Here is a 15,057-nt window from a genome sequence, read left to right on the forward strand (position 1 = left end):
CTGATGAAGGTTGATTAGCAGTCAGGTGGAGAGAGGCTCTGGGGACGACACGACACATTAATTAAATCACTTCTACCAGCTAACTGATGACACTTTGATTTATAGCAGAACTCATTCAAGTAGACACTGGCATTTCCTGGGCACCAAGATGAGGAAAAGCCAAGCTGGTAAGCAGGTGGGAGAAGGGGGGCTGTGCACAACAGAAAAAGAACAAACTGAAGTAAATACCTGCAGCAGATAGAGACTATTTTTGAAACAGAGAACTTGCAGGACCCATAGAAATGACCATCAAATATCAGCTGAAAATTATTTCATTCATGTTGTTTATACAGAGAGCATCTCACTTTGTGTGTATCCATAAGAAAAGCTGCTTTAGAATAGAGTAGTATGAAAAATCTCTCAAATTCTTTCAATAAGGCACATTTCAACCTGACATAGTTTGTAAGTACAGACACGAGTCAATGCTATTTCCAGGCACAGCAGCAGCAATCTCAGAAACAAAGGTAGAAATCTCCAGAAGGCAGAGCAGGACAGTGATCCAGGGGCCAGTTTTAGATGCCATGCCCTAGTCTGCTCCTGCTGCATCATCTGACAAGACCGATGGCTCTTAAAAAGTGCCTTGATTTCACCCTCTGCCAAAGGGCGATAATGTTATTTCCCCAACCTTTGTAAAGGTTTACCTTTATCCAACTTCATCTATTTTGGTTAGGATTTTGACATTTGAAAAGGCTATTTTAAACAGTCTTCCTATTAGAAAGCTTATCTTTCGGTGACAAGTCTACATATTCTTCCTTGTGAACTCTGTGGTCAAAATCATAAACCTGCACAAAGCAGATAATATGTGTCTACACCCCAGAATTCAAAATAGGTCAAAGCATGATTATCACTACAATAATATTTCACTCTCTTTTCCAAGTTAATTATGCTTTGGTAATTCTTGGATTACCTTTTTCTTTGAAAGCCTAAAGCAAGCACTTTAGAACACTTAAGATCTAAAACATTCCACTTCCTGTACAGGCCAGTGGTATTTTTTAGTACATGACATTGTGGAGTGACCATCTTAAGCTCTTTAAAATATATTCAAATAATTTTGGACCTCCTAAACTATACCATGCTCAGTTTAGTTTCATACATGAAGAGGTAACATTTAAGAAAAATGGTAAATCATAAGATTGATTCAGAGATCCCTTCAGTCAGTATTACTATCCCAGTTAACCTGTGTTACTACAGCAGACAGTGGCCTCAGATAGGACTGAGGCCACATCATAGCTGTTTGTAAGAATATGTATTAAAAAGAGAATTCTTATTTTTTAACCTTTCATTAACAAACAAAACAAACAAAAGACCCACAAAAAATCCACTTCTACTTATATGGCTTCCCTAGCTGTGATCAGTGAAACAACTCAAGAGCCTCTTTGCTTGGCACATGCATCATGTACATTTGTTTTATTTCAATAACTTTGCTTATCTAAATTGTATTTCTTATTTCTGCTCAAAGTCTCGCTGTGTCTTCTCTAAAAAATGTTCACTTCTCTCTCCATGCTTTATCTCATTTACAGGTACAATTACTGTTACACTTGGTAACATTTCCAGCTTTCCTAGCATACCCCCCTAGGACGTCCAGGTGCTTAATGCTGATTTATTTTGGGAGTCAGACATGAGAAACCTGTTCCAGGAGCAGCAGCAACACCAAGGAAATTTGTAGCAGCTCAGTATACAGATCAGTGTTTAACCAATATAATTTTTTAATGTTTGCATCATAGGATCTTTTTTTTTCAAAAGACTTGATTTAACACTGAACTTGGTGGGTAGCTAGGTACGAGTGGGGAAAAAAGCAAGCATCTCCTTTTTTATCATTGGAATAAATGTCCAGAGAGGTGAGCAGAGGTTTAGCTGCATGACTCTCATTAATGTTAACTTTATTTCAGTAATGAGGTGAAAGTACAATCACTGGAGCTAGTGTAATCAGAGCGACGAGACAAAAGGGTGCTGCTGTAAATACTGCTGAAGGAGAAGACATTGACAATACTGATAGGTAAGGCAAAATATGTGTCAGGAGCAAAATGATACAGTGAGGGTAAAGACCTTGCCTTTAGGTACAGCTGTAAAACCTAAAACTGACAGGAACTGTTGCACTGATGTGAATGCACTGACACTGGGCAGAGGACTGTCTGGCAAGACGCCAAGCACACCAACACTCAGCTTTGCTGCTGCCTAGTAAAACCTGAAGAAGCAGGGGGCTAACAGTCCTGTGCCCTTAGAAGTCATTTAGGAAGGATAAGGAGGATTACCGTAGTAGCAAAAAGGGAATGTTGAGATAAGACAAAAACAGCAGGTGTAGAAAATTAAAAGCTATTGGTGACAGCCCCAGAAGACAATCCAGTAATATATTGCACCAGAAAGACCTTATATAATTAAAAGTGTGAGAGCCACCATGCCATTGCACTCCACTACTTTAGCTAATAGAATGATCTGAGCAGAGCAAGGCTGGGAAGAATTTTACAGTAATTAGCAAACCTGTTAGTGCCCATTTTTCTTCTGTGCAACACAAGAACAAAAGAAAAGCGCACAACTATTAAGGGAAACTGACAGGAAGGAAAAGTGGGAAGATAGACAACGAGTTGGGCACATCTGCAAAAATAAAAATAATAATTACATTTTTTATTACAGAACCAGCATACAAGGTTTTTAGCTTTGCACTAAAAAAACCCACTGCAATTCTCTACCAAATATATAGCACATAATAATCTGCATCCAAGAACTACTTAAAGAAAGGGAACAGAGAAAACATAATGTATACATCCACTCCATATTACTCTTGCAACATTCAATACTCTGTAAGCAGCTCAGTATAACTTTGTCCAGATACCATAAACATAAGGGTTGTTTTTTTTTAAATCATGTGGAACTGACCCATTGCAAGCTGTTTGTACTGACTCCATGATGTTAACCTTACAGCTACAAATGAAGTGCTTTTATAATGACATGAACAAGATATGCCCTTTTCACTTGATTTCAGTGTCTTACTGGCCTTTTGCAAACCGGAGCAGAGTTGTTCTGAAATTGCTGATACTCAGCAGTGAATTTAGGTGGCAAGCCCTCCCACTTTCTGGATTAAGACAAAGCACATTTGGTTTTGCCTGCTGCACCATCCGAGTCATTGTTATTGCAGATATCCAACCCTGGCAAGAGCAGCCCTGATCAATAAGTCTTTGTGGTGTAGACCTGAATTAACTACATCTCACTTTCCTTTGACAGCAACACAGATCACATGCAGCTGCTGCTGCTGCTTCTATGAGAAACACGAATTCTGGGAAGCATATTTATTATCTGGCTGTTAAAAGCAACAGAGCATGCAAGCCTCACTCCGCCTGGGTTACCTGAGAAATCAACATCTTTGTTTGATTAAGTGACTGCCAGTGAGTCACCTTCTCACTCTAACCTTGACGTGGCACATAGCGTATATACATGTAACATCACATAGAGCATAACATCACAAAATGTTTCCCTGATGCTCACAAATAACTTAATTTATTTTAATGTCCTGATTCCTTGCAGCATTTCCCACTGCAAACTCTGGTCTGAGGACAGAATGTATCTATTCTTTATATGGAACCTGCCTGGGAGCCAGCTGGCAGGAAGCCAGGGAGAATCCTGATGAGGTCCAAAGCTCCCTTTACCCAACTTACAGCACTTAATAAATTCCAAAGGAATTACACGCACACACTTTTTTAGATGCAGAACTCAAGATCAGAAAAACTGACTTTATAAAAATTACAGCTCCTTAACAGATCTTCTGTAACTGAGTACCAAAAACCCCTAAATAAATTTCCATTTATATACTGATGCAATTAAGTCATTACAAGGTGAAGTTTGATAGTTATTTCTTCAAGATAAGTGAAATAGAAACTTCCATAATGTTTCTGTGGGTCTCATAACATTTGTTGCTTTTTCATCCTGCTACTGCAGGAAGGTGGCCACAACAGAAATCTCAGAAACACAAGAAAGCAAAATGAAACCACTACAGTTATAAGAGGAACACAGAACTCTGAAACTTCATTAGTCCATCTTCAGATTACAAACAAGCACAGTTATCACCGATGTTTTTAATTTATTTATTATGGTGTTAGAAGTGCACTAGACTTGTGATTGCTGAGTACTTAAACTCTCAGCATTCAACACTGCTGTTGGGGTTAATGCATCACCAGTAAACCATCTCACAACTGTAGACAGGAATATGCATGATAAAGGTAGAAACCAGCTTGAATTTACAGACTAGCAGGACAGGAAAACAACAGTACCTTGAGCATTGAGAACTAGTCTTACAAAGTGTCACTAAGCAAGGGAGGAGATTTTATTTTTAATTGCTTTTCAGCATAGGGCTGGCCTTCCATACAGTGAGATGAAGGTTCATGAGTGCAACTCATCTGGGCTCATTTTGAGATGTTCAATATAAGTAACTACTCAAAAGGAAAAAAAAAAAAAGTTTAACTGATGCTAGTGCCATTTCAACGTTACAACAAGTTTTTACTATACATTTTTCACAATGAAAGATTGAGACCAGATAGCATGTACACCTAAGTCATATTTCTCCTGCAAGCAAGCCTCACCTGCGGCTGGCGGCAGGCTAGGACATTGTAATTATGACAAATGTTTTCTTCAGCAACCTAGAGGTTTCCAGTAACTTTCAGAGAGATTCAGAACTCCTGTAGCTGAGGAACTGTGTACTTATTGAAGCAAAGGCCATACTTTTCAGATGCATTTGCCTATGGGGATACAGGTCCAAGATCTGAGATCTCACACTCAAATACAACAGAAATGGGAAAATTCATACTGTGCTCCCTAGCTCAGCTGACAGCACAGGTGCTGAGAAACTCTAGTTTTCTCTCCTGAAACCTTGGGTGGGTATATAACGTGCACTGCAACCATGACAGTAAGAAATTTTGCATAAATACTCCAAGTGAAGGTGGACTGAAGCACTGGAAAGCTACAGCTAGAACCATGTTAAGGTGAAGTGAAGAGAAACTGCGAAGGGGAGAAAAGAAAGGGGCCCTCTTATCTTAAAAGCAAGGTGAAGTGCTCTCCCTACTTGCAAAAGCAACATTTCCTCTAAGGAGGAAGACTTCCCAACTCTCCTATTTCAACCTTCAGTAAGTGCAACTGAGACAGATCCAAGACAAAGCAGGGGAAGGGAGAAAAGATACAGGGACCTGAGGAGAGGACTAGAAAAAAAACAACAACAAACCAGAGCAGCCAGTGAGCAGAGAGAAGAAGAATGAAAGAAGTTTAGGGGTGTCAGGAGGTTAAAAAGCAGAACCAGAGCACTTCACAGTGAGGCTGGGGAAAGGGAGGAGGAAGACAAGGCTCCAGAAGCTGAACGGTCCCTCAGGGCCCCTTGTGCAGGATTATTTCAACCATACAAACGAGAACTGAGTGTAGCCAGCTGGTGAAATCTCCTACACGGGGTGCGAACCAACCAGCGCTGAAACAAAGCAGCCCCTCGCAGGCCCCGGCCGGTGCTCTGGGGCTGCAGCCGCCTCACCTGCCTTCCCTGCCGGAGCCAGCCCCAACCAGAGACCCGCAGAGAACGTTCCAGATGAAGGCCGAGGTCCGGACGTGGTTATGGAGCGCCAAGAATGGCCTGGGAGCCTCGTGCCAGGGCCCGGTTCGTTACCTCAGCGCGGGTTCCCGCGGGCCGGGCAGCTGAGGGGAGCGAGCGACGGGGGAAAAGGGCGGGAAACGGGCCGGGAAGCGGCTGCGGGTGCTCGCCCTGGATCCAGCGCCTTTTCGGCTGGGATCAGCACTGGAAAAAACCCCGCTTCAACTGCAGAGCTGGCCCTTCACACCTCCTGAGCTTGGCTGGGAGGGAGGAACCTTTTTCCCTCCCAGCTGTGTTGTGAGGCGCCATGAGAGACCAGCAACTGGGCAAGGCCCTCCCGTTTCTCCCCTCCCTGCAGCTTCAGGTGCTTGGTATTGTTCTTGTCTTTTCCTTACGCAGTGGTGGTCAGTCAGGTTGCCCCAGACCCGTGGCTATTTTCCCACATTTAGCACCCACAACTGCCCAACAGGTCGAAAACTCAAAGGCGAGCTGGTTTGGCGTGGCCAGGCCAGAGGTGCAGGGGTAATTCCAGACAGACAGACGCTCCAGAGAGCAACGTTATGACTTGTATTCTCTACTTGTAGGTTTGCCAAGGGAAATTCAGCTCTAAGGGCCATCTGCCAGCCTGGCTCCAAGGGAAGAACAGCTTTTATCCCAAGGCTGTGGTAGCCTCTGCTGGCGGATCCTCGCTGTTGCTACCAGAAGTAAACAACTTGCAGGCCGACTCAAAAAGCGGAGCAGACAAAAGACACCAGAAGAGGTATATTACATTTGCTTGCTCATACTTTTGTATGCCTTTAAAATGTAATCCTCACAGTAGCAATGTGTATTTTTAGGCACCAACAATTTAGATAAATTAGGACCCTTGTTCATCCATGTATGAACATCTTTATTTCTTTATATAGCACAACTTTTATTACTGAACAAGTCCATAATTTGCAAATAATCTACATTTTCCAGTTTGAAGATGTGGATACAGTATACCCATTGTTATCATGCACAGCTAATGGATGTGGGTTTTATGCCTATGATAATGCCAGTAGCTTGAGAAGCTGCTTTTTTGTGTTAAACACATTACACCTGTGACATACCCAACCTTACCCCAGTTCTTCAAAAGGTGATATTTTATCAGTGTAAGGTAGGTATTATTCATATCAATAGGTACATTAAAGGCTCCAGGTGAGGCCATGGTCAGAAGTCATAGAAACTACAAATGCAAAGTTGTCTTTTTGCTCCTAGATTAAAATCTAAGCAGATTTTGTACAGGACAGGAAGAGAATGCAGACAACTGACATATGATTCCCATTCACCTTGATTCCAGTTTGTGTGCCTTACTCTGTATGTACATGCAGAGAAGCAGAAAACATACAGGATAACAGAGAGCTGCATTTTATTGGAAGCTTCCAATAAATTAGCAAGAAATCAGGTGCTAGTACTCATTTCAACCATTAGTAGCAGAAGCAGATAAATTGTAATCTCATCTATTGAAAACCTAACATTTACCTATCACATTATTTGCAACTATAGGTTGTGGTCTTATATCCACTTAGTTGAAATACATACTAGAAAAGCTTCTGTAAGGCAAGTTTTCAGCCAAAATTATTTATTTTCTCTGCTCTGCAACTTCATGTGGTTTTACCACAGGTGAAACAGCAGACCACAGCAGCAAACATGCTTCAGTCTGTAGGCATCCTGAGAATCCTTGCTTAAGATCTAAACTTCTAATCTACTAACTAAAATTTTGAAGAAAAATCTGTGGCCGTATGACTGTCTCAAAAATGGAAAACAACACGTAGCAATGCGTGTTGCTAAAAGGCAGATCTTATGTGACAAAAAAAAAATATTAGATAGAACGGGCTGTTTAATTAGACATGGATCAAAAATGAAGAACTAAGTACTTTTCTATCATTCCCTGCAGGTTTTGAAGTTGGCAGCTTTTCCCCTCTGCATATAGTTAGTTGTTTGCCTTGGGTTGCAAAGAAATGCAGAGGGCTCTTATTAAAGCACTAACAATTTGCTGAACTCCATCTTTTGTGGAACTTGCTGAGTTAGAAAATTCCTTTTTGCTTCCTCCCCCACCTCTCCTTGACTAGAATAACTGAAGAACAAATATCACATTATGGTGCTGGGTTAAAGGATTTAGTGTTTGCAGTTTATGTGACTAGCACAAGACAGAACAAAACCTAAAGCTCAAACCTGTCTAGGGAAGTAAATAAAGCATTTGCTTTTTACAAGAACATCAAAGACTCATGTTCAAGATTTGCTCTGCTTTGTGCTTTATATTCCAAAGTTGACTACTAACATAGTTTGTTAGAAAGTTTTCCAAGTGATCAGAGCCTGAACTCATATAGGAGATTGAGTGGAGAATTACCACATTAGTGAGTGAGATTCTGAGAGAGCAGAAACTATGATCCCAGCACATCAGCTGTTTAGTGTTGGCCTCGAGTAGGTCTGATTTTGCCCTTTCAGAACTCCAGCCCGTCACAGGAAGAATTTTTATCCAGTTCTCCAGGTACCATCCCAATGGACCAGTACAGCAGGTTCTTTCAAGGCTAATGGCTCCAGTTTAAATTCAGTGAAAATGGCAGTTACTGCTTAGCCCTTCTGCTATAGATTACAGTTTCCAAATTGGTACAGTCAAATACTATACCTGTTCCTCATTAGATGTCAGCTACTACCATTTGTTACTAGCATTAATGTTCTTGCAAAATACAGAAATCACTGAGTATACAACCCATTCAATTATCCCTGGCACTGACCTGTGCAGATAAGCAGAGCTAGTTACTCCATCAAGTGCTCTCATTAAATCAGCTGCCAAACACAAGTCAACAACCTGAGTCTCTCAGCTGACAAACACAAAGGTGTTGTCAGACATCCACTGACACCCAGAGTCACCAGGCTTATTAGCAAGAAGGATGGACATCACTTAAACCACACAGAAGTATTACCAGGAAACACAGATTTGACATTTCTCACTGTATCTTCACCCACTTCCGCTGATGGCCAGATCTTTTTGTGCACTGAGATGAGAAACAGGCTCTTTTCTTTGAAATGAATTTTCTGTTTGCCTCTACTTGCTTCCCTTTATTACACAAGTTGAGTCTCTCTCTGGTCCAATGCATTCTTCTAACATACATTTTGTTACAGTTGCCTTGTAGTTCAAGAAGAGACATGAGAACAGGCAGTATTTTGAAACACAGATACATTTTTAATGATTTAACATATAGTATAAACACTACTTGAACAGCTCAACAACCCGGGAGGGAGGATGCAGTTTCTGTCCCATTGAATGGACAATGGTCACAAAGCACTTCTGATCACATCCTGTTTTTCTAGGAGAGAAAGGGGCCAGGAATTCCCACAAATGTCTGAATTAGGCTGGTTCTTATAATTTCTTACAATTACTTCTTCAAGTGGTGGTATCACCTGCTAGGGAATTAATACCAAGTTGGAAAAGAAAGTAGGAGCCAGCCATCAGTATCTTGATCTTATCACTCATGGTGCAACAACATGAAGTGCTGGAAAACATCTCATGGCCTTCCCTGAGGAAAACAGTTATGAAGTACTGGAACAAGGGTGAAGAATCTGTTTAACATTGAAGAGAGACGGTAACCTCTGCTACCCCCTGAAGACAGCATTTCACACTGCATCTTCACACTGCAGAACGTCTGCTGCAGCAAGTTGCCATAGGATGGCAGCAAAGGGGAGGCAGATTTTCAGCTGGATAATCTGCTAATGCTAAAGCTTTTAAGCTTTTGGAAAAACAAGATTTTCCAGAGAATCTGCTGACAGAATCATTATCTCACTTGATGACTTCTGGGAAAGAACAACAAAAACAATGCAAGTGGATTTTATCAGATAACTTGTAACATTGCTTCTTGTTTATATCATGTATGATTATAATAGCATTCCCCAGATGTTTTGCACCGGCATACTCCACCACTGTGCTTGTCTGTTGTTTGTTTGTGGTTTTTTTTTAAGCCCCTGTATATTGTATATTTCAGACAGGGAATAGGAAGTATCACTTTAAACAAACATACACACACAAAGTCAAAATCATGGAGGAGATGATGGGGTGAAAACAAGAGAAATTTTGCTCTGCATATAGAAAAGAACAGTCAAATTTCTCTACCACTTGGACTTTGCCCAGTGACTTGCAGAGGAAGCACGAATTTAGCCAGCATTTTACAGGCTCTCTACCCATCTATGTTCTGTGGCCTTAAGAGGGAGACAGTTTAAATTGCAACTTTAGAGATCTCAGAAAAATGGTGGGAGAACCAACCCTTTCCTAGTGCCATTCTGATCAGACTGAAATTCCAGAGCAGCAAGTATGTCACACAGCAGTTCAAAAACCATCATGGCTGTTTAACTGAACTCGTGCAACACAGCTGTCCTCAAAGGAGGGTGTGCACCATGTTCTGATGTGTTCATTACTTTATACACATTAAACTGAAATCCTAGAACAATTCCACCCTTTTGCCTCCTGCACAACCAGGAGTGAAGTACATTTGAATGACCAAGGCCCGGACAAGCTCAAGCAAACAAATCTTCAGTGCTCCCAGGCAGCAAGTGGATTAGCAGAGAGCAGTTTACAAGAGTAACAGTCTCTCCCTCTTCGAGGAAACTGTTGCAGAGTAACAAGGAGTGTTTACAGGCAATAAATATCCCATCCTAGGCAGACTCCTGCTCTTCTCTCATGCTGTGGGACTTTGACAGAATAACAACTCCATTGGAGTTCTGAATGCTTAAAACTCACTAAGAGAAACATAAGCACTATACTGACAAACCCCAATACAATTCCTTTAAACTAAGGAGGAAAAAAAACCAAAACACAGTTTCAGTCAGGATCAAAAATATCCTTTCTACCTGGCATAACAAAACAGGGACTGAAAGGCATCAACAACCAGCTATGCAAAGCATCAAAACTTTCACCAAGTAAACCATATAAAATGAATAAATAATTGATAATGACATATGTAGTGTACACCATGTGTGTCAGGAAGTCCTCCAAAGAGAGGAGCACAACAGGCATGCTTTAGTCTCTAAAAGCAAAAGTCCTCCAATTATTACTGTCACTCAGCCAAGTCTCTGGATTGCAGAGACACAACTGAACCTTGCTGCAAAGCTACATTAGATACTTTTCCTGATGTTTTATAGCCTAGATTGACTCTGCATGCTAAAATTTAGAGGAAGTATTCAAAGAATGCACCAGTACCCTAGTACAGTACTAGCACTATAAAACAGGTGCTATAAAAAAACTGAAGAAAGCAAAATTCAATCCCAGAGAATTTAAGTCTCTCATTTACACTGTACACCTCTGGGTTTGTCCCCAGAAACGACATTAGCCATTTCCACCGAGGCTCCTGTAAAGCAGCAGCTGTCGTCTTGCCCTTCTGGATTCTAGCCTCCAGTTCCTTTGTTGCTTTGATCCAGCAGCTTTCAAACAGGCAGCAGCTCTGGGGGATATTCACCATAGCAGTATTTTGCAATTGGATCTCTATAGGTATTTTCATGCTGCACACTCTGTCAGGAAAAGGAGGAAAACTTTAACAATACACATATATTGAAACTATATCAGTTCATCGAGAGCCAAAACCCAGAGTATTTATGCAAAAAAAATAACCCCAAATTCTTCTGCATGTTAGAGTATCACCTGGAGTCAAACAACACTGCACTCCCAATGTAGAAAAGACAGTTGCTGTATTACAGCACTTTAATGTTGAACCATACCCAGAAGCTCCTTTTCAAGAGGTTGGAACAGATTAAATTTTTTTTTTTTAAATTATAGATGCCTAGGCAGTATTGTAAAATGTCCTAAGCAAACTAGGCATCATAATGAAGTTGCTGTCGATATGTGTGCATTTTTCTCAATAAAGCTAGAGTTCAGATACTACAGGCAAGAAAAAAGACCTTTGTAGACATTTGGGACTATGTCCTTTGTTTGCAGCCCATCGCTAATGCTGTATTAAATACCCAAGCTACATGACATCACCAACAGCACTTTCTAAGAGGGCTGACGCTCACTGAGACCAACACTCCTAATAAAATCACATGGGTAACAGAAAAAGTAGAAAAATAACAACATAGTTTTTGAGTTCCTATGCAGATAATTATCAGCATATGGCAAGTCTAAAAATGTACCTTGAAATAAATCGCATTCTGAAGCTGCTGGGAACAACTCTCACTGTTATCATCCTTATGAGATCTTAACTGCTCATTGAACTCAATCTCCTTTTAGTTAAGTAAATCTCTTCTAAAGAGAACGTACAAATCATCCTGCTCTAAATCTGCACTTTGCCCTTTGTTTAGTGCTGATATTACTATTTCACCTTACAAAGCAGAGGACAGCCTTCAGATGAGCTCTCAGCCACAGCATTTAAGACAGTGCCCATGTGCATGGCAGCACAACAGACCAGACATTCAGAGGAACAAGCCCCATTTTCCAAGGGCATTTCTGGGGTATTTTTCCATTTCTGAGCCCAGGTTTGGACATGTACTTGTGTCTTACCTGTGATGAAGTCCTACATTTGGCCAGGCACAACTCAAAGCGATCTTCCACTGCCATGAAGAGGTTTTGGAAAGCAATAGCTGCCCGGTTCAAGAAACGTTCCAGAAGATGTTGCTGAAGTGGTTAGCAAAAAAGAAGACAAAACAAAACAAACCACCTTAATTCAACAAGGTGTAATCAAAGCCCACCTTAACCTACACAGCTTGAGTTTCAGAGGAGTAGTCAATAACTCCACTTAGAATTTCTAGCAAGTGTTGTGGAACCCCAGCAGTAGGAAGAGAATCTAGAGGAGCTAACAGAATACAGGGAGGTGGATGACCCCTCCCTGGCAGTGTTCAAGGTCAGGTTGGATGGGGCTCTGAGCAACCTGATCTAGTGGGAGGTGTCCCTGCCCATGCAGGGGCCATTACATCTAGATGGTACCTTCCAACCCAAACCATTCTATGATTCTGTGAAATGCTAACTGCAAAACTGATTCTGGCTGGAACAGCATTTCTGCTATCATGTCCCTTCAGCAAATGCAATTCCCCTGAAGCTGAAACATTTTGGAAGGCTCCTCTCAAAGGTGGGAAGGATAAATTTTTTAAAGCCTTCATTTATAGCTTGCCATATAGTCCTTGCAGGCTTTCCTCATCCTTCCAAGGAACTGTCCCCTCTCTGGAGAAAGCTCCTCACCAACAAGCACTTTTAGCCACAGAGGAACCTGAGAACACCTGAAAAGCAGGAGAAAGTCACTGCACCTTGCTGGGCTGCAGGCAACAGGAGACACAGTACTCATAGACACTGCAGCAGCCGTTGGGAAGGCAGCTCTCACAGCTGTACAGCTTCGTCCGGGGCACGTTGACATTACAACAACCATTTACCAGGAGGTCCTTTCTCTCACAAATGTAGCCTGACAAAGAGAAACAGTAACAACTGGCAAAACAAGCCTATAGTAAGAATCACATTACTTAAGAACAGGTTTATTTATCATTTAGTAGGTTATGAGCCCTTCTCAATTTCACTTAAGTCCTAGCTAGCAATTATTTGAAATGACCAGAGTGGAGCTTCACAACAGCCTGGTTTTATCTGCACAACTATTATGTACTTACTGTAATATGCTGTATATGCAGTATAAGTATTTAAATGTAGAATATTTAAGTTCTGATTTCTTTTTTGCATAATTCATTGTTGTAATTGGAAGGGAAAAGGTGAATGGTGATGACAATACTGAGAAAACTATGACATATGTTCTTTAAACAGGTCTGTGTCTGGTTAACTCTCTCTACAGTTCAGTATGAAGAGACTTAAATTTATCCATGCATGACAGCTGTAAAATTAACTGTTGAGAGGAATCCTTTACAGTGCAGAACCACAGTGTATGTCTCTATGAATACTGTACTACCACAGTGCTAAGACCATGAAAAATATATGTGATTTTACAGACTCCAGTGAATCAGCAGTAAACACAATTCAAGCAGGGTTGCATTTAATATTGATGCAACTCATGGAACATGCAGTGGCTCTTCTACAGCCTTGATTTCTGGTTAGGAAAGGTCTGAGGAGCAAGCACACTGAGGAAGCATAAATGCAGGTTAGGAAAGACTCCATACACTTAAAATGAGTGGTTAATTTGAGAACCTGCAAGAGAGATCCTTGGGTTGATGAGGGTCAGATGAGCTTGTTAACTGTGACTGAGCCCTAATTATACCAGTCCTGAGCTGCCTCCCTACAGGGCCAATCAGGTTTCCCTGATTCCTCTCCCTAACATACCCGATAGTAGGAAATGCACTGCAGGGAGATACAAATAGCTCTGCAAGCAACCACACTCAATTGAGCAGGACTCTCCATCTGAGCCCTGTGCAAAGGCAGCTGGAGTTCTTAGACTCTGCAGTGGTCCTGGAAACAGCACAGCCACACTCAGAAGGTGCCATGCCTGAGCTGAGCCCAGCTGGATGCAGCCTGCTGTGCACAGGATCAGATCAGCAGAGTCTGCAGCCACAGAAAAATTAATCCAGGCTGAGGATAAAATGCCAACAGCTGAGGCTGTGCAGCAAGAATGCCATCATAAGGAGCAGGCATTCCTTGGCAGCGCCATCACCAGACAGGCAAAGCAGCATTCAACACTGCAATATGCAGAATAAAATTCTTAGTATCAAGTATACCCAGTTCATCTGTAATGAGGAGCTTCCCCTGCACAGAATTCCTGCACTGGTTACTCAGCTGACTGCTGTTTCCAGAACTGAACTTCACCTTCCACATGATCGGCTGCTCGTGCTCCTGCACTTGGAGGAGATTCCGATCTCTCACCATCCTTTCTTCCTGCAAGGAAACACAGCACTGCAGTCAAACATTACAAGTTCCTTCTGCCATCCCAACCCATGTGCCTTTCCCACAATTAAACGTGCCTAGCAGTTAAGTCAAATGTCAGTGGAGTAAGGAGCACAGATGACTTTTTGCTACACACAGCGTGAAAGGAACAGAACCCAGAGGAACAGGGCTACACGAGTTCATCTCAGGATCAGCAAACACGGCTGAACTCGGTCGTTACAGCCACAAAAGTAGCATGTATTATGTTAAATAACCTCAACTACACATATTTTCCAAGTGCTTCGCTAGAAAAATTACAGCTCAAAAACAGGCATTAGAGCAGCACAATCAAGTCTCTTCGAGATTTTCTTTTTCTAGCTTTGTGTCAAAACACTATTGCTGTCAAACGCAGGATCAGACACGGCTGTTTAAAGCTTTATTTTAATAATCAGGACGAACTCCTAACGGAAATACATGTCACGTTCAGTCCCAGCACTCGAAGAACGAGTTACCCCGGGATAAGGGACGTTCCAACCCGCCCCACAGCGAGCGGGGACCGGCGGGACGGGGGCTCCGGGGAGAGCACTGACCTGCTTGAAGGTGCTGGTGAGGAAGTAGATGAGGGAGAGCCCGAAGACGATGCCGAGGACCCAGCGCTTCC

The 15,057-nt window shown here is 41.8% G+C and overlaps 1 protein-coding gene across 1 annotated transcript; it reads right to left on the reverse strand.

The window, feature by feature from the left end:
* Positions 1–10,838: 10,838 nt before the first annotated feature.
* LOC104386989 (chromosome unknown open reading frame, human C12orf49) lies at positions 10,839–15,051 on the reverse strand. Its single transcript, XM_009995673.1, has 5 exons — positions 14,987–15,051; positions 14,252–14,408; positions 12,848–12,999; positions 12,108–12,221; positions 10,839–11,122 (listed from the first exon to the last, which is right to left on the reverse strand). The coding sequence occupies exons 2-5, from the start codon at positions 14,397–14,399 to the stop codon at positions 11,039–11,041; spliced, it is 498 nt and encodes a 165-aa protein (XP_009993975.1). The 5' UTR covers positions 14,400–14,408; positions 14,987–15,051; the 3' UTR covers positions 10,839–11,038.
* Between the last annotated feature and the right edge of the window lie 6 nt (positions 15,052–15,057).

The sequence above is a fragment of the Chaetura pelagica genome, unplaced genomic scaffold (assembly GCF_000747805.2).
Source record: "Chaetura pelagica isolate M959 unplaced genomic scaffold, ChaPel_1.0 scaffold254, whole genome shotgun sequence".
In the NCBI taxonomy this organism is placed as follows: Eukaryota; Metazoa; Chordata; class Aves; order Apodiformes; family Apodidae; genus Chaetura; species Chaetura pelagica.

Coding starts and splice junctions, on each gene's coding strand:
- LOC104386989 (XM_009995673.1), bottom strand. CDS start 14,399: ATGGTGAGAGATCGGAATCTCCTCCAAGTGCAGGAGCACGAGCAGCCG. Junction 12,222..12,847: donor GTTGCCTGCAGCCCAGCAAG/GTGCAGTGACTT, acceptor TAACCACTTCAG/CAACATCTTCTGGAACGTTT. Junction 11,123..12,107: donor AATGTAGGACTTCATCACAG/GTAAGACACAAG, acceptor TTTTCCTGACAG/AGTGTGCAGCATGAAAATAC.